Below are 21,752 nucleotides of genomic sequence, written 5' to 3' on the forward strand. Positions count from 1 at the left end.
AAGAAATTTTCAAAGAAGTTCAGATTTAAGAAACATTTATTCAGCACCTGCATCATTTCAATTCATACTCAGAACAGCCCCCTCCAAATCCTGTGCGGATTAGAGGGGGAAACAGGCTCAGAGGGATAATTCCCCCCCAAGTCAATTCAGCAAAAACCGCGGCACGGGTACCCGCCTCCGTCCCCGCTGGTCGCGCAGAGACCCCGCCCCCTCGGATCAGCCAATGGGAAGCAGAGGAGCCTGGTCGCCTGGGAAACCGCGGGACAACAAGATGGCGGTGCCGCGGGGCGGCTCCTCGGCCCTGCCTGGTGAGTCCCGCCCGGGGCCGTTTTGCCCGCGGAGTACTCCACGCATTCCGGGGCCTCGCCCCAGAGAACCGAGGGCCCAGAGCCCAGCGGCCGGCTCCCCCCGCAGGCCCCCTGCGTCCTGGGATCGGATTGGGGTCCCACCCACCATGGCCACGCGTGGAGGGGGCGACGCGGCCCCCAGGGCGGGGTTAGGTGATGAAATTGGTCTCTCCGAGAGCACTGTAAAAAATGGAAACCCAAATGTCCATCAATGATAATGAATGAACGAATGAATGAGTGAACAAATATGGTATGTCCCTATAATGGAATATTATTTGGGGGTCTAGGGTGCAGGACAGGCAGGCTCTGGGGGCACCCGCACTTGGGGGAGCCAACAAGGGCATGTAGTGATGAAAGATGTAGGTCAAGCACAGTCTTGACTCGGGCCCCAAAGGTAGAGGCTTAGGACACAGCTTTTCCCTCAAAGCCCAAGCCTTAAGGGGGAAGCAGTGCAACCTTTAGGCGTCCCAGGGAGGGCGGGGAAGACACAGTTTGCCCCCCCCCCCCCCCGGAAGTCCCCAGGTGACATGGGATCCCTATCTTCAGGGATCCCAGGTCTGAGGGAATAGGAGACACAGCCCCAGGGGCAGGGGGCCCCAGACTGATGGAAAGATATAGTCAGGGGACTCCTATAAACCTGGGAAAACTTATCTGGAGACATTGTTGGATTGGCCTGGAGTGAGAGTGGAAAAAGGGAAGTCAATTGTGGGCCATTGTGACTGCCCCAAAGAAGGACAGTGAAAGCCGCACTAGAATGGCCAACAGTGGGCATAGGAAGGAGTTATGTGTGAGAAGCATTGGAGGTTTACCTGCAGGATTTGGTAAAATCCTGGGATTGAGAGAAGGAAGGAGAGAAAAATGTTGTGGTTGGATGGTGAGGTCCTTAATGAGAAGGGGAAAGATGTGGGGTTTGGCTTGGGGACCAGGCCCCATCCCCGTTTTTTAAAAATATATTTTCATTGATTTCAGAGAGGAAGAGGGAGAGATGGAGACATCAATGATGAGAGAGAATCATTGATCCGCTGCCTCCTGTATGCCCCACACTGGGGATTGATCCCAAAAGCCAGGCATGTGTTCATAAGTGAATGATCCCTTAACTGGGATCGAACCCTGGACCCTTTAGTCCACAGACTGTTGCTCTATCCACAGAGCCACACCGTTGAGGGCCCCCCTTTCCCCCATTTTTTTCCAATGGTTGATTTATTGAGATATAAAATATAAATTTCAATTCTTTCTTGTAATACTCACAAAAGTGTTTATGTATAATCTATTGACAGTTGAGAGGTCTTGTACATACAAACTAAAGAATTTCTTCCAAAAAAAAAGTATAATATAAATTTCAATAGTTTTTAGTATATTCATAGGATTGTGCAACCATCACCCCAATGAATTTTAGAACTTTTCATCGGCCAAAAAGGACACCCTGTATGTACCTGTTAGCAGTTACCTTCCATTTACTCCACAGCAGCCCCCAGCCCGAGGCCACCACTGCTCTGATAGGTCACTATATGAAGTGCACATTCTGGACATTTCATATAAACGGAACTATAAAATCTGTAGTCTTTTGTGATTGACTTCTTCCCCTCAGCATAATGTATTCAAGGCCCATTCACTTTGTAGCATGTATTTCATTCCTTTTTTTTTTTAATCGATTTCAGAGAGGAAGGCAGAGGGAGAGAGAGAGAAACATCAGCAATGAGAGAGAATCATTGATTGGCTGCCTCCTGCACTCCCCACACTGGAGATCGAACCCGCAACCCCGGCATGCGTTCATGGGTGAATGTTCAACCACTGAGCCATGCCGGCCGGGCCACATTCCTTTTTTTAAATTGTCAAATAATATCCCATTATAAAGTTATACCACGTTTGTCTATTCATTGATGGATGGACATTTGGGTTTCCACTTTTCAGCTACTCGAAACAATGCTGCTATGAACAGGTATACAAGTTTTTGTGGGCACATAAGTTTTCATTTCTCTTGGGTATATGCCTAGGGGTGGAATTGCTAGGCCATAAGGTAAGTGGGTTGGATCTTTTAAAGAAATGCATCCTGTTTTCCACAGCAGCTATACCCTTTTACAGCCCAACAAATTACAATCCAATTACCCTGCGTCCTCAACAAGACTTAATTTCTGTCTTATTTTATTTTACTTTTTCCAACACCATTTATTGCCTCTATGCCCTCTTCCACCTCTACCCCTCCAATTTCTGTCTTTTGACTAGTTTCCTTTGAGGGGGTCATGGTGATGCGAATTTGGAGAAGGAAGGGAGAAGCAGGTCTGGTGGGAGATGATGCAGGCTAAAGTTTCAGGAACTAAAGGCACAGTGGATAGGGCTCGTTAGAATAATGAAAATGCTCTAAAATTGGTTGTGGTGAGAACTCTGCGATTGTATGTTATTTTTTAATCCCACGGGTAACCCTCCCTGATACTATTCTCACCCCCCACTTTATACCAAAGGAACCAAGGTTGGGGTTATACGGGTGAATGACGGAACCTGTCTAGAGCCTGGATTCTTTTATTTTTTTAATTTTAAAAAAATTTATTGATTGATTTTAGAGAGGGGGAGAGAGAGAGATACACACAAATTCATTGATTTGTGTCCCACAAATTTGTATGCCTTCATTGGTTGCTTCTTGTATGTGCCCTGACTGGGGATCGAACTTGCAACCTTGGTGCATTGGGACGACACTCTAACCAACTGAGCTACCTGGCCAGGGCCAGCAGCCTGGCTTCTTGACCTCCCTGCCATGTGGACTGTGTCTGGTTGAATCCTGCCCTGGGGTTGCCCCTCTCTGGCTCTGAGGAGTAGCACCTGGGCTCTGACGGGAGGGGAGGGGACACCTAAGCTGTGTGTTGACCAGCTCCTTGACGGGTAGACAGAAGCCCCAGGCGTCTTGGGCAGTCTCATGACTGGACTCTAAGTTTGGGCAAGTCCCAGGCTTCTGGCACATTTCTGCAGCCTACTCCACCCCCAGTGCCTGCCCCCAGGACAGAGGCCCTGGGTTCCCAGCAGAGCGCGGGACACCGGGAGGAGCAGGTGGATGTTCATCCCCGGGATCCTGGGGCCCCGCTGCCTCCGGAACCCTCAGCAGGAGCAGTGGGAAGAAGTGGGCTGATACTCCCTGGGAACATAACCAAGGAAGAGAAAGTCTCAGGCCACTTCCTGGTCCTAAGGAGACTCCATGGGCTGACTTTTTTTTTTTCTTTTTTCTTTTTCCTTTGTTAATCCTCACATGAGGATATTTTCTCCTTTGCTGTTGTAGAGAGCGGAAGGGAGGGAAGCAGGGAGAGAAAGTGAGAAACACAGATATAAGAGAGACACATGACTGGTTGCTTCCCTGAGGGATTGAACCTACAACCCAGGCATGTGCCCTTGACTGGGAATAGAACCCTTGACCCTTTGGTCTGACTTCTTCTTCTTCTTTTTTTTTTTTTTAATATAGTTGATTTTTTATAGAGAGGAAGAGAGAGGAATAGAGAGTCAGAAACATCGATGAGAGAGAATCAGCTGCCTCTTGCACACCCGCTACTGGGGATGTGCCTGCAACCAAGGTACATGCCCTTGACCGGAATCGTACCTGAGACCTTTCAGTCTGCAGGCTGACACTCTGTCCCCTGAGCCAAACCGGTTTCGGCTGGTCTGACTTCTTTCTTTCTACTCAGGGAGTTCCTGACAACTAAAATCTAGAAGAACTATGAGCACACCTTTGTCCTCCCTTGGCAAGACCCGGAAAGTGCCCCTGCTGTCGGAGAACGGGAATTCAGGGTAGGAGGCTGGCCTCCGGGTCCTTTGTGTCCGTGCCCCGCCTCTTCCTGGCTCCTCCCTGGACAAGAAAAATGACTCCTAGTGTCTTGGGGAGAGCACTGAGGATTCACGTCGCTTTCCCCGACTACCTTATCCTTCTCTAGCTTCTGAGAGGCTCTCCGTAGTCAAGCACACACTGGGTTGTGCTCTCTACTAAGGTTTGGGCTCCATGCGCGTAGCTTGGCATCCATCTTCTTATTCGTGCGCATTAATTGTGCAAACACTGGTGGTGCACCTGTTCTGGGCCCGGCCATGTGCTGGGCTCTCAGTAAAGGGAACACTTTACATCTGTCTAGCATTTTCATCTTTCCAGAGAGGAAGGGAGTTGGGGAGAGAGACAGAAACATCAATGATGAGAATCACTGATTGGCTGCCTCCTGCCCACCCCCTACTGGGGATAGAGCTCATAACCTAGGTGTGTGCCCTGACCGGTAATCCCTCCTGGTTCATAGGTCGATGATCAGCCACTGGCCAAACCAAATACTTTTTAAAAAACTTTGTTGCTGTTATGAACACCACCTCTTGGATCATTCGTAGCGCCAGGGGATCCAGAGAGGTTGAGTGACAGGCCTGGGGTCCCACACTATTTCAAAGCAGAGCTGGGGCTGGGCTCCTTGACTTTGGGACCCTGTCTTCCAGCCAAGACCCTGCCCTCCAGCTCCCCTGTCCTCTGCTGAAGCCTGCTCGTCCCAGTGCCAGGATGGGACTGGGGGGTGGATGTCCTCAGGAGGCAGAGGCCCACCCTCCATCTCCTTCGTGCTTGGCTGGGGGCCTGGTGCCCAGGGCCTCTCCCCTGATGACATTCCAGGGGGTCCTAACGTGTCTGTCTTCCTTCTCCTTCCTGCCCGGATCCCCAGGAGGCGAGGGGTAAAGCTCTACGGAAACGGTGAGTGAGGGCTCTGCCCTGGTGTCTCCCTCCCCACCTCTCCTTGTGGATGGGCAGATGGAGAGAAAGCACCTGGATACTCTGTCAGCCAGAGCAGCTGGCCTAGCCTCAGTTTCACCTGCAGCTCCCACCCCTGAGGACAGGGCTTCCTCTTGGCAGCTCTCCGGAGGCGGCCCCACCCCCAGCGGAGATGTCATCCCTAACATTTGAACCCCTCCTCCACCTTGGGGTTGACTGTTGAGTGCTGAGAACCCAGAGGGGGCCAAACCCCAGCCCTCCTCCCCCAAACAGCCTCCTCCAGCCCATGACACCCGTTTCTCCCGGATCCCCTGTCCTCACATCCCTTCTCTGACTCCTGCAGGCTGAGAGCTTTGCATCTCAACCCCACTCTCGCTCCCACCATGGCCCCCCAGGAGCCTCTAAGGAGAGGCCTGTTCTCATTGGATTCCTGCTCGCCAAGGTCCCATTTTCTATCCTCGTTTGTTTGGGGCAACAGAATACAGGCTGCTGCATGTTGGCCAGGGCCCCAGCTTGCTCTGGGCCTTCGCCCCAGCAGTGACCTGGGCTCTGTGTCTGCAGAAGATTCAGTGAACGTGCTGAGTGATGGACAAGGCTCGGAGGAAAACTTCTCCATCCCTTCCTGCTATGGTGGCATAGGAGCTCCTGTGGGTAGGCAAGGTGAGAGCAGAGGCCCAAAGGGGTCTGGGTTCCCAGCAGCAGGCAAGGGCCCCAGAGGAGAGAGGCCCAGAGGGACATTTCTGGCTGACCATGGCCATGGGCCTGCCCCCCCCCCCCCCCCCATCCAGGGCCGGGTTTGGCATAAAGCTAATTGGGCCCCACTCTTGGCTCAGGAGGTGTGACCACGTCCCAGGCCAGGCTGTGGCTAGTGCCTCTGGAGTGAGCCTGGCTGGAGTCAAGTGCAATGTCAGTGTGCCCAGGATCCAGGGTCAGAGGAGTGAAGGGCCTGAGGGTGAAGGTCTGCCTTCAGCTCTCTGCGTCCTGCTTTGCAGGGCTCTGGGCAAGGCCCAGTCCCCGAGGTGGCCCTCCTGGCTGGGCCCACACCGCCCCACAGGGCTTGGCGACCCTGCGATCATGCAGGTGCCTAGAGGGGGACGGGGCCCATCAGGGGAACTTTCCAGAGGAGGTAGGATGGATCGGGCCTGGCAGAGGGGAGGCCTGCAGACAGGAGGAGCTGGGCGGAGCGCTGGGCAGGGGCAGGGCGGAGCTGGGAGCGGAGGAGCTGGGATGCGGGTAGAGTTCTCCACTAGCTGTGCGTCTCAGATAAGCTTCTTCCTTCTCTGCATCTCCATCCCCTCCACTGTGACCTGGCCCGGGGACACCCAGGTCAGCATGTTGAGGTGACGATTCGCTGAGGGGATCCCAGCGAATAAATGGTAGGAGGGGCGATGAGATGGAAGAGGAGGCAGAGAGAGCCTGGCCCCACCGCCAAAGCCAGTGTCCTCCCCACTGGGACTCTCAGGAGCGGTCACAGCGAGCAGCTCCTCCACTGCTCTCCGGTTCCTTCTCACCAGCATCTGTGTCCTCAGGGCTCACCTGTCCTCTCTCCGCTCCGCACAGAGCAGTCCACACGGTTTGTGCTCCCTCTTCAGGGCACCCGCTCGCACCATTGGACAGTTTACTGACTCTCCCTGTGCCTCAGTTTCCTCCAGCAGCACTTCCTCGGGGGCATGTTGTAAGGATTGCATGAGTTGACAGGAGAGTGTTTAGAGTGGCCTCTCCTATCTGGGCGGCAGCTGTCGCTACTATTATTCCCACTCCTGGGGCTCCCCCTCCCAGGACCCCCACACCTCAGCCTCGGCTCTCGCCGTGGGCTCCAGGACTCTGTCTGATTGGCAGCTACCGGGTCCCACAATGGGGAGCTGCTGGCCATGGCAAGGAAGGTGCAGGACCTGGAGGAGCAGGTGAAGACCCAGGCTGACCAGATGCTGTCCAAGGTGGGACCCCAGTGGGGGCACAGCCAGGGTCCAGTCTGAAGTGGGCGTCCAGGCTGGGGTGACCACTGAGGCTACTACTACCGCAGTGGGCCAGGGTGGGTGGGTTCCAGAACCATCTCCACACCGAACTGCCCCGTCGAGGGCCCGGCGTGGCCTGAGACCGATGGGTCCCTGTGACCTGAGGAGAGAGGCCAGGGGTGTTCCCCACAGCGGGGCGAGGCCTGCAGGCCTCGGAGATCGGGGCACACCTTCCCCTACCTCGGTGGCACCTCACAGTGCGGGAGCAGTGGTTATGGCAGAGGGGGCAGGCTTTCAGCTCCCCAGTGCCCCACAGAGGCACACGCTCCAGATCTCCCCTCGGGAAGGGGCTCCCTTGGGCCCTTGGAACCACCAGGCCTGCCTGTCCCCTCCCCCCACCCCAGCTCCCCGTCTTGTCGCTGCAGGATGAGAGAATACAGTCCCTTGAGCAGCTGGTGACGATCCTGGAGGAGCAGAAGGGTAAGAGGCTCTCTCAGTGGCTGATCCCGCGGCACCTCCCCTGGGCCGGTGGCCCCTGGGCACCAGGGCTCCACGGCATCCGGTGGTGGGGATGGTGCCCTCCGACCTGGGACTGAGTCCCCCGAGGGCAGGCGCAGCCTCAGGAGCCTCGCTTCAGGAGGGGCGGCCTCCTCGGGGTCAGGAGGGCCTCCCTCGTCGGGGTCGGTGAGAGGGGACCCCGGAGTCTTCAGATGACCCTCAGGGCAGAGCTCTGGCCCAGGCAGCCTGGCCGCCTCCATGCTGGGGCAGCGGAACCCCTCCCCATCTCTCCTGAAGGCAAGATGTCCCTGCAGCGGCAGGAGGAGCTGGAGACGGTGTGCGAGCAGCTGCGGCGGCAGGTCCAGGAGATGGAGGTGAGAGGAGGGAGATGGAGGTGAGAGGAGGGAGATGGAGGTGAGAGGAGGGAGATGGAGGTGAGAGGAGGGAGATGGAGGTGAGAGGAGGGAGATGGAGGTGAGGGGCGGGAGATGGAGGTGAGAGGAGGGAGATGGAGGTGAGGGGCGGGAGATGGAGGTGAGGGGCGGGAGATGGAGGTGAGAGGAGGGAGATGGAGGTGAGAGGACGGAGATGGAGGTGAGGGGCGGGAGATGGAGGTGAGAGGAGGGAGATGGAGGTGTGGGGCGGGAGATGGAGGTGAGAGGAGGGAGATGGAGGTGAGAGGAGGGAGATGGAGGTGAGAGGAGGGAGATGGAGGTGAGGGGCGGGAGATGGAGGTGAGAGGAGGGAGATGGAGGTGAGGGGAGGGAGATGGAGGTGAGGGGCGGGAGATGGAGGTGAGAGGAGGGAGATGGAGGTGAGGGGCGGGAGATGGAGGTGAGGGGGGGGAGATGGAGGTGAGGGGCGGGAGATGGAGGTGAGGGGCGGGAGATGGAGGTGAGGGGCGGGAGATGGAGGTGAGAGGAGGGAGATGGAGGTGAGGGGAGGGAGATGGAGGTGAGGGGCGGGAGATGGAGGTGAGGGGCGGGAGATGGAGGTGAGGGGCGGGAGATGGAGGTGAGGGGAGGGAGATGGAGGTGAGGGGCGGGAGATGGAGGTGAGGGGCGGGAGATGGAGGTGAGGGGCGGGAGATGGAGGTGAGAGGAGGGAGATGGAGGTGAGAGGCGGGAGATGGAGGTGAGAGGAGGGAGATGGAGGTGAGAGGAGGGAGATGGAGGTGAGAGGAGGGAGATGGAGGTGAGGGGCGGGAGATGGAGGTGAGAGGAGGGAGATGGAGGTGAGAGGCGGGAGATGGAGGTGAGAGGAGGGAGATGGAGGTGAGAGGAGGGAGATGGAGGTGAGGGGCGGGAGATGGAGGTGAGAGGAGGGAGATGGAGGTGAGGGGCGGGAGATGGAGGTGAGGGGCGGGAGATGGTGAGTGGAGGGAGATGGAGGTGAGGGGCGGGAGATGGAGGTGAGAGGAGGGAGATGGAGGTGAGGGGCGGGAGATGGAGGTGAGAGGAGGGAGATGGAGGTGAGGGGCGGGAGATGGAGGTGAGGGGCGGGAGATGGAGGTGAGGGGCGGGAGATGGAGGTGAGGGGCGGGAGATGGAGGTGAGGGGCGGGAGATGGTGAGGGGAGGGAGATGGAGGTGAGGGGCGGGAGATGGAGGTGAGAGGTGGCGGCCAGGGCGGTCCGCCCCTCAGGATCAGGGTCAGAGCCCACCTCTCCGGCCCCCTGGCCGCATCCCGCACCGAGCCCTGCTCTGGGGTCCCCCGCGGGGCTAACCCGGAGCTGACAGAGCCAGAAAGGTGTCCGGAGTGGGGCACACTCCTTCTGCCTCGGCTTCCGCTTCAGTTTCACCTTGAACCACACTTCCCTCGGGCCACATTGAGCAATTTCTCACCTCAGGGCCTCGGCCCAAGCCGATCCCTCTGCCTGCAGTATTTCCCACCTTCCCCTGGCGAGTCCATTCATCCTCCCTCCAATCAGGGCAGGGCCTCCCGGGAGCCCCTCTCCCACTGGGCAGGGCCGGCTCCGCATCCCCTGCTTCCTTAGGCCCCATCTCTCTCCTCCCTCCCCCAGGGGCCTTCCACCCTCCTGTCCTTGCCGTCCGCCCAGGACCTAGCATGACACCTGACACCTGGCCATGTGTGTCTGCTGAACTGAACGTGGCATCTCAGCCACCCTTGTCGCTTGCCTTGCCCCATTCACCCAGCAAGGCTCACAGGAGGGACCACGTTTCAGGGAGGGTCGGGGGGCAGGCTTGGTCAGTGCCTGTCACTCCCGCTGGCCCACCAGAAGCTCCTCCTGGGGTCCAACCTCTCCCTCTCCCTCTCCATGTAGGGTTGGCTTCCAAAGCCCTGACCTAACTTAAGGCCACAGCAGCAAGCCCACTGCCGGGCCAGCTGAGCGCCCCCCCCCCCCCACCCGGGCCTGCTCACACCTGGCTGTGGGCTCCTCTGAGGTATCGCAGCCCCTCTGGTCACATCATTCACACGTTTATTGCTTCCTTAACTTAACGAACTCATACAAAGTATCTCCTGTTTCCCAGCCACTGGGAGGTAGATGTGGTCCCGCCCTCATGAGGCTGAAAGTGTGGAAGGGACAGAGACAGAAGCAAGGACACGGGAAGACACACAAGAGCACAGACATGATGACACTCTCAGTGGGTGGCACAACAGCGATTTGGTCCACCCTGTGGGTGACATTGGGCAAGAGATCTAGAGGCTGTGAGGGGACATCAGGGGAAGAGTCCAGGCTGAAGACGAGCAGCTCCTCCCCCTCCCCCATAGGAACTTGGCTTCTGGGAGCGAGAGGGACAGCCAGACAAGGGGAGGGGATCACATGGGGGGGGGGGGAGACTCACCCACAGAGTGGGGTTGGATTCTGTCCTGCAGGAATGGGGAACCACAGGTTTCAGTTAGGGGAGTGGGTGGGGGAAGGGGCAGGTAGAATTGTCCGGGCGGGGGCTGACCGAGGCTCGAAGGAGGGTGGCAGCAGAGGAGACCCGTGGAGGGGACAGATTTGGGGTGCCTGGGAGGTGGAGCCCCAGGGCGGCAGGGAGGGGCACCGTCGATGAGGCCGAGGTGGAGGGTGCTGTGGGCGGAATGCAGAAGACCTGGAGGGGAAGAGGTCTGGGAGGTGGGACAAGGGGTGGTCACCGTGTGGGTCAAGTTCACCTTGAGAGGCCTGTTAGCCATCTCAGTGGGGACGGTTGGCAACGTGGAACCAAAGAGGAACCGCCTGTGTTACAAGAGGTGGAGACGGAAGTGTGCCCACTGGCCTGGCGCCGAGCAGGCTGTTGGGAGCTGCACCTGAGCCATGGGCTGAGGAGGGAGAGGGAGATGAAGAACCAGCAGCAGGAAGTGTAGACAGTTCACCAGTTTTCCTGTGGGGAGTTGTGAGAGCCAGCCCCGTGAAAGCCGTATGCGGGTGGTGCATCCTCCGGTCCTCAGAGCAGGTGTCCCTGCCCCTCCTCCCACTCGGCCAGGTCCGCCTGGCTCCCGCCGCCCTCCTGGCTGCCCCGGAGTTCCTGTGCCAGGCGCTGTGCGGGTACTGAGTCCTCCTCACAAGCTCATGGGGCAGGTGCTGTCCTCTCCACTGTGTAAGGAGGAGCCCGAGGCCCTAAGGGGTGAAGTGGCCCCAATTTACAGCCGCAAAGTTGCCAAGACCCCGAGCCCACCCCCTCTGCCCAGCCGGCTCCGGGAGCGGAGGCCTGAGGCTGGGGACTGGGCTGAGCCGCCTCTCTCCCGGAAAGGGGCCGAGCTGACAGGCCCCCGCCTCTCCCCCCAGCGCTTCCTCGGGGACTACGGTCTGCAGTGGGTGGGCGAGCCCAGGGAGCACGAGGACTCGAGCAGCTCAGAGGATGACGAGGAGTGGATGATAGCCAAGAAGTTCTGGAAGCCAGGTAGAGTGGGGGTCACCCAGCCCCTCCAATAAAGGGAGCTCTCCAGCAGCTTCCTTCGGCCAGAAGCAGCCAGAGGCCATCTCGTTCCGGCCCCGCTGCCGCGCACAGATGCCTGGGGCAGCCACACCTGCCACTGCCCCCGACAGGCGGGATGGGCCTCGGCCCCATCACTGACCCGAACCCACAGCCGGTTCCTCTTCTAGTCTCCCCTCACACGCTGCCTGTTCAACTTTCACAGGCCCAGAGACATAAGATGCAGTGAGACCTCATTTTCCTCAGGCATCGTGGTTTACAAAAGGTCATCCATCCAAAAGTTGTTGCTTTTAAAAGCCATCTCTCTGCGTTGGACGCTGGCCCCCAATTCCAGGCTCAGCCCCCTCTTTGAGCTGCCTTTCCAGAATCATTTACAGCCATCCTGCTTCTATGGGACTCACCACTTTTGTTTTTAAATATATTTTATTGATTTTTTACAGAGAGGATGGAAGAGGGATAGAGAGTCAGAAACATTGATGAGAGAGAAACATTGACCAGCTGCCTCTTGCACACCCCCGACTAGGGATGTACCTGCAACCAATGCACATGCCCTTGACCGTAATCAAACCTGGGACCTGTCAGTCTGCAGGCTAATGCTCTATCCACTGAGCCAAACTGGTTTCAGCCACTCTTTTATTTTTTAAATTGATTTGAGAGAGACAGGGAGAGAGAGAAACATGGATTTGTTGTGTCACTTACTTATGCATTCATTGGTTAATCCTTGGTGTGTTGGGATGACACTCGAGCCAAATGAGCTACCCCACCAGGAAACCACTTTTTATTTTATATTTTTTATATATATACACCAGTATAAATTTAAATTTTAGAGAAGGAGGGAGAGGGATAGAGAGATAGAAACATTGATGAGAAACATCCATCAGTTGCCTCCTGCTGGGATTGAGCTGGCGACCTGAGCATGTGCCCGGTCTGGGAATTGAACCGGTGACCTCTTGGTTCATGGTCGATGCTCAGCCACTGACCCACACTGGCCAGGGCGCCACTTTTTATTTTTAATTTGATTGCTAATAGCTAGAGAGAATTGGGGTCGTAGAACGAACTGACTGTTTCTGAAAGCCGGGTCTGTTCTCTTCAAAGAGTGGACGGTTGTTGCCTCCATTCAGCTCTTCTGCCAGAGGAGCAGCTTTTGCTCCTGGGATTCCGCTCCTGGCTTCGCTCCACCTCCCCTCCACTGCCCGGTCCCCAGATGCCAGCCTGCTCCTCCCCCGGGCCCCTCGGATCCACAAAGCTGGCTCTTGAGGGCCCTGATGCTCTGGTTCTCCCTCAGTAGGTTGGACACCATGTCCTATGGGCCTGGGCTCGTTTCCGTGTCCTAGCGCCTGGGCTCGCCTCAGGGAAGAGGGCCCAGCACGGGGGAAGCCTTGGGAGAGCTTGGCCTGGGGCTGGATGATTCACCCTCCCCACCAGCGCTGAGCCTCAAATGGATGCTTGCCTGAGCTTCAGGTATTGGTGCTCTGGGGTATTCGGAGACATGAAAGGGACAGGCCTGCTCTGGTCACAACAGGTATTGAGCCTCAGGGCTGAGAACTCCATGAACTCTGAGCTCACCATCCCTTCCCTGACCCCCTCTGAGCTCCTCACCCCTTCCCTGACCCCCTATGATCAGTGCCCCCACCCTTACCCCCCACTGAGCTCCTCATTCCCCGCACCATGTCATGCCCTCCTACACCCCCCTCCCCCTGCCAGCTACCTCCTCTGCCTACCACCCTTTCTCCCAAACCCCAGCCTCTTTGTTTATGTAAAACCTCCCTCCCCTGCTCAGGCAGCACAGACTCCATGGCTGCAGCAGCCTGGCTTGTCCTCGGGCAGCCTTTGAGCCCCTGGAAATGGCCTTACCTAGACCCCAGGCAGCCTACTCTCCTCCCACCCTCACTTCCCCTTCAGGCCAGTGCTGTGTCCCCTCTTCTCCCCTCTGAGGCTCAGCTTAAACAAGTGCCTCGGAGTGCCTGCTCTGTGCCAGGCTCTGTGCCGCCTGCAGTGGCCCACGGGCACTTGGGAAGGGGCTGTGCATTAGCGTCCTCGTCTGTAGAATGACTGACGTCTAGGCCTCCGAGAGCATCGATGCCACAGTGCGATGAGAGCATCGATGTCAGAGTGCTCTGCAGGCTGACCCTTGGCAGATGGACAATGACCACGAGCCGTTGTTGCTTAGCTTTGCGATGCCCCAGAGAGCTCAGCCCCGTGCTTTGCCCGTGGGCCTGGCATGTGCACATGCATGTGATTGGTGTGTGGTCCCCAGGTGCCCAGGTCTGGGTGATCGGAGCAACGGCGACGCTCAGCAGGGGGGGCCAGCGATTTGGGGGTGGCCCTGGCAGAGTGGGGAATGTGGGTAAAGTCCCCAGTGCAGGGCGTGACTTGCAGGTTTGTGGAAATAGTGGGTCCATTTCCGGTTCCCCAGTCTGAGGTGGAGATGGGACATGCTGGGCACCGCCTTGTCTTTCATGGCAGCAGATGGTCCTCCCAGCGAAGGTGCGGAGAACCCGCTCAGGGCAGGCCCACCGCGCACCCGCTGATGGCGCCAGGGTCTGCCCTCCCTCCTCTGGGCTCTCTAGCTTGGACAGTGGCATTTACCAATGCCATCGTCACTGATTGGTGCCCTGTCTCCACTCAAGTATGGACCCAGGGAGGCAGGACTCTGGGCCTAACAGGTTCTCTGAGCTGCTGCTTGCGCAGCCCCTCTTGGTTAGGCCCAGGGCTGGATGCTCTAGCCTGGGTTCAAGAAGTGTTTGGGCCCTGGCCGGTGTGGCTCAGTTGGTTGGAAAGTCCTCCTACACACCAAAAGGTCACGGGTTCGATTCCTGGTCAGGGCACATATCCTGGTTGCAGGTTTGAGCCCCAGTCAGGGAACCTGATAGAGGCAACTGATTGATGTTTCACTCTCACATTGGTGTTTCCTTCTCTTTCCCCCTCTCTCAAATCAGTAAAAACATGCCCTTGGGTGAAGATTAAAAAAAAAAAAAAGTGTTTGGTGTGGTTGGAAAGTCAAACAAATTACAACAGCCTGTGGCACCTGTGGCCAGGGCCAGGGAGTGGCTCAGGGGCTTCAGGAACCCGAGGCACCGGCCGGCCTCAGGGGAAGGGGCTTCCCGGCAAGGCTGCTCAGAGTGGGTGGTGAAAGAGCAGCCCAGCCCGAGCCCAGCGATGAGCAAGAGGATGGGGGCTAGTGACACAACCGCACCTGCCAGCACTTCCTCAAACAGCCCGGGCAGCGGGGCTGTCATTGTTCTCATTTTACAGAAGAGGAAACTGAGGCCCAGAGAGGCGGGCCCACTGCCCAGGGCCACGCAGCTTGGAGGCAGTAGCCCTGGCCCTGGGGCTCCAGAGCAGGAAGCGGGGCCGTCGTGAGAGCAGTCCGGGGAGCCCAGGCTCTGCCGTCCCCGGAGTTGGGCCCAGGAGTTTGGACTTGCTCTCCATGCCTGCCTACTCCCCTTTTTAATAAAACCACGGGCCCTCGAAGCTGTATGAGGCCTCAGGGATGACCTTGCTGCACCTCTCCTTGGAAAGGGACCCCAAGTGAGCAGTGTCTGAAGAACCACATTGACAGGCAGCGTGTGGTCACTGAGAACAAAGGCTTAGCGACACCCGATCCTGCAAGCTGCATGGCCCTGGGCATGGTGCCTTCCGAGGCCCAGCTTCGTCGTCTGCAGAACGGGAGTGGCACACCTGCCTCTGGGGCTCACTGTGACGTGGACACCGAGTCATTATCATCTCGGGAGACAGTTGGACTTTGTGGGTAGGATGAGGACTCCTCGTATCTGCCCGTTCCATGCAGAGGAAAGCTGCCGCTCAGAGAGGAAATGCCTCGCCTGACCTCTGACCCCCCTTATCCCTGGTCACCTGGCTGCACGGGCCAGGCTTCCGCCTGCTTCCTGCCTCACCCTCAGCCCTGCTTTGCCCAAAGCGGTGATTCCTCCTCAGGGGCTCCGTGCCTCACCTGCAGTGCTTCACCCAGCACCGCCCTGCCACCTGCTTTCACTTCTCCACTCAGCCACGGGCTGACACCTGGCGGGCTGATTTTCTCAGCAACCCCCCCCCCCATTATTATTATTATTATTATTATTATTATTACAAATGTTTTTATTGATTTTAGATTGAGGAAGGGAGAGGATGAGAGGGATAGAAACATTAATTCTAGAGAGAATCATTGGTTGGCTGCCTCCTGCACACTCCCTACTGGGGATCCAGCCCAAAACCTGGGCATGAGCCCTGACCAGGAATCCAACCATAACCTCCTGGTTCATGGGTTGATGCTCAGCTACTGAGCCACACCGGCAGGACTCCCTCTCATATCTTCTTGGCATCCCCCCCCCCCCCCCCGGGCTTCTGCCTGCCTCTTCCCCTGCAAACACCCCATGTCCTGTCAGCTCCCAGAAAAAGCCCCCTGGCCCCAGGAGGCGCTGGCCTCTCAGGCAGCAGATCTGACGGTCCTCCTGGCCCTGCTCGCGGGGGCTGCTTGGGCCATGTCGGCTTGGCCTCACCTTTCCAGGCCTCGCTTTCCCCACCGGTAAGAATGCAGGGACCAGGGCAGACCTTGAAGCCAAGCTTTTCTGTTGTTATTTTTAAGTTTACCATTGTGTTCTGAAAGTAGTTGTTAAAGGGAAACAGTGTCCTGACATGGTTCTGGCTCAGACCAGGGATGTCGGTTCTGTGACTTTTCCCCGGGAGCCTCAGGGCGTCCGGGACGAGCAGAGCCGGGCAGTGCAGCCCCTCTAGCAGTAGAGAAGGGAAGGGGGGAGGGGGGAGGACAGCAGGAGCCTCCTGTTTCAGCAGCACAAAGGCAACAGGAAATGGCCACCCACATCTGTACTTCCCCTGGTGTAGCCACTGTCGTACTGTGGGGAAAGGAATCGGGTCTCCAGAGCCCTGACCCACATCCTGTGGCGGGGTGGCTGTCCTGGTGAAAAACAGCTTCCAAGAAGGCCCAAACAGTTTGGTGAGGATTACATGCTAGTAGATGGCTTCCTGGGGAAGGACTGAAACCAGGCCCCTGCCTTCTGCCCTTTCTGCTCTGGCATCTGTCCCGGGCGTCCCACCACCCCTTCTGCACCCCCTGCAGCTTATGCACGGCTGTCTACGCAGCACAGTTTTTCAGAACAGGAGGCCAGAGTTTCTGTCAGCTTCTCAGAGGGTCTGTGACCCAGAAATAATTGCACACCCAAGATCTGTCCCACATCTGTTCCGCCCAGCAGCTGTTCGGACATCTTCCTTAGTAGCCATCTGTCCTTCCTGCGATCTCTTTCTCCTGATAGTGCAGGTGGGTGAGAGAAACAGCCTCAAGAGTCAGCCCCTCCTCTAACTTGCCTGAGGGCCTGGGGCAAGTCATTTTTTATTTTATTTTATGTTTTATCTCTGTGGGCCTGTTTCCTCGTGTGTAAAACGGAGATAACCCCTGCCTCATGGCCTCTGGGTTGCCGGAGGTCCGTTTTCTGCCTGGCGGAGTAGGTAACAACAGCTAACGTGGACAGCGTGCTTGTTCCCAGCTAGCCCTTACATGGTCATCTTCTTGGAATCCGGCTGCTAACCCAGCACCTGACACAGATCAAGTCCTGCTCTTGCCTCTTCCTCTGTGCACCCCTAAGCATGCCATTAATCTTCTCTAGCCCTCAGCTTCTTCATCTGAAAAATGGACTGATTATAGCCCTACAGCACAGGGTTGGAGGAAGAGAGAATGGGATAATGGATATTAAGCCCCCAGCACAAAGTCTGCACTCAATAGCCCAGCCGACATGGCTCAGTGGTTGAGCGTCCACCTATGACCCAGGTCACGGTTCGACTCCTGGTCAGGGCACATGCCAAGGTTGCAGGCTCAATCCCCAGTGTAGGGTGTGTAGGAGGCAGCCAATCAATGATTCTCATCATTGATGTTTCTCTCTCTCTCCCCCTCTTCCTTCCTCTCTGAAATCAATAATGATAATAAAAAGTATGTGTTCAATAGAAGATAGCTATTAATATCATCCAGTGTTAGCTGTCCTTCCTCCTCCTCAGGTGGTCACTTAAGGAGATGCTAAAGCCACTGCTCATTATGGGAGAGGGCATGGAAGCCAGGGCTGCTAGGGCACATGGCAGCCAAGAAGAGAGGTTCATAGGTGTCTGTCCTCTACCAGCGGACTCATTGGTGCCCCATGAAGTGGACTATGACAGGCTGCTGGCCAGCCTGAGGAATCTCGGTGAGCTGGTGGAAGACGGTGACACCCAGGTGGAGCCAATGCCCAGAGGATCACAGGCCCATGGTCTTGAGCCCATCCCACTGAAGCTGTACCGGAATGGCATAATGATATTTGATGGGCCCTTCCGGCCATTCCATGATCACTCCACCCAGGTAAGAGCTGAGGGAAGGGAAGACAGGCCTCTGGTGCTCCCCACTCTGCTCATCCTTAGCTGGAGATGGCGGGGCCCAGTTTACCCCTATGGGTATTCAGTCCTATGCAAAACTTGCAGAGTTCCTATCCCGCCTCTGCTAAATGAGCCTGAGGCCCAGTCCTTACCTTTCCTCTCCCCCTATAGGGCTGCCTCCGGGACATATTGGACGGCTCCTTCCCTGCAGAGCTCCAGCTCCTGTACCCTGATGGGGTCCCCTTTAAGGTGATGAGCTGCTCCTCAAACCAGTCAGCTACTCCCTAGGTGGGGACGTTGGAGGTGGTGGGAATAAGCAGTCTCCTCAGGCATCACCCAGTCTGAGGTCTGAAGCAGATGCCCCCTTCAGGGGACCCGATCTGATGAGCTTCGGGAAGGTGAGCCTGAAGCCGGGCTGGGAAGGGAGGGGGGCTGCTGCCATGGCCACAGCTGACATAGCAGCAGCCGAGACAGCCTGTAGCTGAGCAGCAGGCAGCGCCCCCCCTGCTGGCACTCTGAAGGCACAGCCCTCCACCACCGCCCCTCCTCCAGCATTTGGGACAACTTGATTGCCTGGAGTCCCTGAGGAGTCCGTGCAGAAGTAGCTGGGCTCCCCCTAGAGGCTCCGGGAGCCATCTGATTGGGATGGAAGGTAGTGCCATTGTGGGGCGAGGGGCAGGGCAGAGGAATATATTGGGGCTAAAGCACATGAGATGGAGCTGGTCCCTGCTGGTGTGTGATTGGGGCACATGAGGCAATGTCCCAGAGGGTGGTGTGTTAGTTGCACCATGAGAGCATGTGAGGAAGTGTGGACCACCATGGCTTGGAAAATAGTGGGAGTCATGGTTGGGGGGGCCTTGTCAAGACAGGGGCTCAGGAGGTGCCTTCCTGGGGAGGTGAGATGTACAATGATGGGGTCTGCACTGCAAACTACAGGCAGCAAGAGCTTTGCCCTCTCCTTACACCCTCATCCCTCCCCTCCCTGCAGGCTCCCGAAAGGGGCTTTCTGAGGAGGGTGTCAGGACTGTGGTTCCAGGGAGGGCTTGCAGGAAGGGCCCATGTACGCAATAGCATGAACTACAACTCTCTTGCTCTGTCCCAGGGGTTGCATCAGACTCTCCCTTGGGCCTATTCCTGGGGCCTGGGGCAAGCAGGGGTGGGGGTGGAGCCAGCACTGAAGATCTGGTCCTGCCGCCGCTGTCTCCCTTCCTTCTTGTCAGGTGAGTGACCTACGCCATCAGGTTTACCCAGAGGATGGGCTGGACCCATTCCCAGGAGAGGACCGAGTGACAGGCATGCAGAGGATTCGAAAGGCTCCACTCACGGAGCACACAGGTGAGGCTGGCCCTGAGGCTGAGCCAGGTGGCAGGGGTGCTGACAGAACAAGGTCCAGCTGGCCGCCTCCGTCATCACTCACAGCCCCTCCCTGTTCCAAGGCTCTCACTTGCCTGCCCCACAGGTTCCAGGATGACCCCTGAGAAGTTTCTGAGCAGGCTCCCCAAACTTGTGATCCGTCAAGGCGAGGTGATTGACATCCGGGGCCCCATCCGGGATGCCCTGCAGGTGAGGCCAGCCCTAGCTCCCCCAGTCTCCCTCTCCCTTTTTTAAAGACAAGATTTCCTTTGTTTTTTATAAGTTGATTTTAGAGAGAGGGAGAGAAACATCAATCCATCGCCTTTAGCATGTGCCTCAACGGAGCCACACCGGCCAGGGCACCTCCCCATCTTCTTGGGGGCTTTACCATCAACCCTGGCCCCGCCTACCACACAGTGTTTGTGTGGAGGCCCAGCCTTAGGGGTCCCTGAGGAGGGTCTAGGTGGAGAGATGGGTGTCTCAGATCTGTCCCACTGTCTTCTAGAAACGAGTGGTGAGGGCTCAGGACTGGGACTGAGAGCAGCTGGGTTGGCAAGGGTGTGGCTGTAAGAAGGGGAAAAGTCAGCATCCAGGTTGGAGGTGGGCCCAAGGCCTAGGCCGCCCCCTCAAGTTCCAGCCCAGAATAGCCTGGAGAGCCCTCTGGGCCCTCACACTGCTCATCTTCCTCCTCACTCCCCGGCTGCTGCTCCTCCTCTGCCTCCACCTGTGACAGGCAGAAACCTGTTTCCAGGACTCTACCTCGTTTGCCCCACACTGTCAAGTCCTATCTGAACTTCTCCAGGGTCCATCCTTCTCTCCCTTCCCAGGCCCCCCATCTTAGTCCAGGCTCCAGAATGCCTCTCCCCCTCAACTGCAGTGGTCTAACCTCCCGCGTCCACTCCTGACCTGACCACATCCTCCCCTAACCAGCCTCCTTTTAAAAATGTAAACTGGATCTTGGCTTTTTATTGAACCCTCTGGTGGTTCTTGGGTAAGTCCTGTCTCCCCCCCCCCCCCCCCCCCGCCCCCGCTCCCACTCCCCACTCCTAACCTTTTCTTCCTTCCAGTCCAACCTATTCCCAGCTTCCGTCCCACAAAGTGGCACTTCCCCAAAGTATCTCCTCTCAGTCTTCCCTGTCCTGGGACCTTCCCATGCTGCCTGGAATACCCTTTCCATCTCGTAGGACTCCTCCTCTTCCTCCAGCCATTCCCCTGACCCACCGGCCTCAGCATCCAGCCTGGTCATCATGAGTGTGGGGTTCTGTTCCCTCCACTGCACTTAGGGACCTCAAGTCTTCTTGTGGGAATGATGGTGCAGCGTCCCAAAGCTTCCGTTCCATCGCCTCTGCCTGCACTCTCCTTTACACAGAACACCCACCTCTCCCGGAGGCTCACTGGTTTAATGAATTCCCCGTCACGAACAAGTCCCCTCTAAGGGTGGGGTGGGGTGTGACTGGCAGGACTCAGGGCTCTGTCCACTCCACCGATGCCTTCCAGAACTGCTGCCCGTGGCCTCAACCGGTCCAGGAGATCGTGGTGGAGACGCCTGCGTTGGCTGCTGAGCGTGAGAGGTGAGGGCAGAGGGGAGGGGAGAACCCGGGGGCTGGGCTGCGGGGCACTGAAGGCCTTTGGGCCCGCAGGAGCCAGGAGTATCCTGAGTCGCCTGTGCCCCCGTTCTCCATGCTGCGCATCAAGTCTGAGAACGGCCAGCAGGCCTTCCTGCTAATGATGCAGCCCGAGGACACCATCGGGGGTGTGAGAGCCCTGCTAGCGGAGGCCAGGTGGGTGCACGGCCCGGACAGAGGATGCTGGGGGCCTCTGGTCCCAGGACCCACGACCGGGCCTGATGTATTCTGCCCGGTCCCCAGGGGCATGGACCCAAACGCCTTTGAGATCTTCAGTGCGTTCCCGCCCAAAGTCTACCGCGAGGATCAGCTCACGCTGCAGGAGGCCGGACTGGTGCCCAACGCAAATCTGCTACTGCGGCCGAGCCGGGCCCCGCCGCCGCCTGCCAATGGACCCCAACACAGCCCCCAACCCAAATAAAGCGCCCGCCCCAACACCAGCTGCTTCCTGAGGCTCCTCTGCCTGCGGGGCAGCCCCGCCAGGCGCCAGGGAAGGCTGGGGCCCAGCTGGGCCGGGGAGGGGGCGGGCGCCGACCTGCCCTCCGACCTGCCCTCTCGGTAACTTGAGCCCCAGCTGGCAGGCCTGGCGGCTGGGTCTTTGTCCTCTAGGTTCCCCTTTCTCCACAGAAGGGTTAAGCGGATCCAGCGAAGGGAAGGCGGGCCCAGCTGGGGCAGCCAGCAGATCCCTGTACACAGATACGCACAGAACCACAAGCAGGTGGGGACACTGCAACACTGTGCACAAAGCACGGCCCCCAAACTGGCCCAACTACAGCTGTGTACCCGTTCCCATGACACACCCACACTAAGCCAACCTGCTGGAACACAGGCAGACAGCCACACGGCCTCGCCACATTATTGACAGACATGCAAATGTGCGGTACACACCAAGACACAGGTGTGTCACGGGCCATCACATGCATATGAGCTGGAAGGGGCCCCACCCAGTTTCCAGAAACCATTGGTCCACACAGATACGTGTGTGTTGGACACGTATCCAAACGCATGCATTATCACACACAAGTGCCACAC

General features: G+C 57.6%; 1 protein-coding gene across 2 annotated transcripts; it reads left to right on the forward strand.

Moving 5' to 3' along the window:
* Window positions 1–216: 216 nt before the first annotated feature.
* On the forward strand, window positions 217–21,729 carry UBXN11 (UBX domain protein 11). 2 transcript variants are annotated; one of them, XM_084875003.1, is made up of 15 exons: window positions 217–308; window positions 4,013–4,115; window positions 5,012–5,040; window positions 5,620–5,718; window positions 6,898–6,995; window positions 7,439–7,493; window positions 7,809–7,885; window positions 11,244–11,358; window positions 17,511–17,728; window positions 17,914–17,991; window positions 18,963–19,077; window positions 19,202–19,305; window positions 20,593–20,666; window positions 20,736–20,876; window positions 20,964–21,729. In XM_084875003.1, exons 2-15 carry the CDS (start codon window positions 4,045–4,047, stop codon window positions 21,139–21,141), a joined length of 1,452 nt encoding a protein of 483 aa, XP_084731129.1. In that variant the 5' UTR covers window positions 217–308; window positions 4,013–4,044; the 3' UTR covers window positions 21,142–21,729. The 2 variants fall into 2 exon arrangements, with proteins under 2 accessions (XP_084731129.1, XP_084731130.1); XM_084875004.1 differs by having other exon boundaries at window positions 17,514–17,728.
* The last annotated feature ends 23 nt before the right edge of the window (window positions 21,730–21,752 follow it).

Source organism: Pipistrellus hanaki (genome assembly GCF_964339955.1).
Source record: "Pipistrellus hanaki genome assembly, chromosome: 2".
NCBI lineage: Eukaryota > Metazoa > Chordata > Mammalia > Chiroptera > Vespertilionidae > Pipistrellus > Pipistrellus hanaki.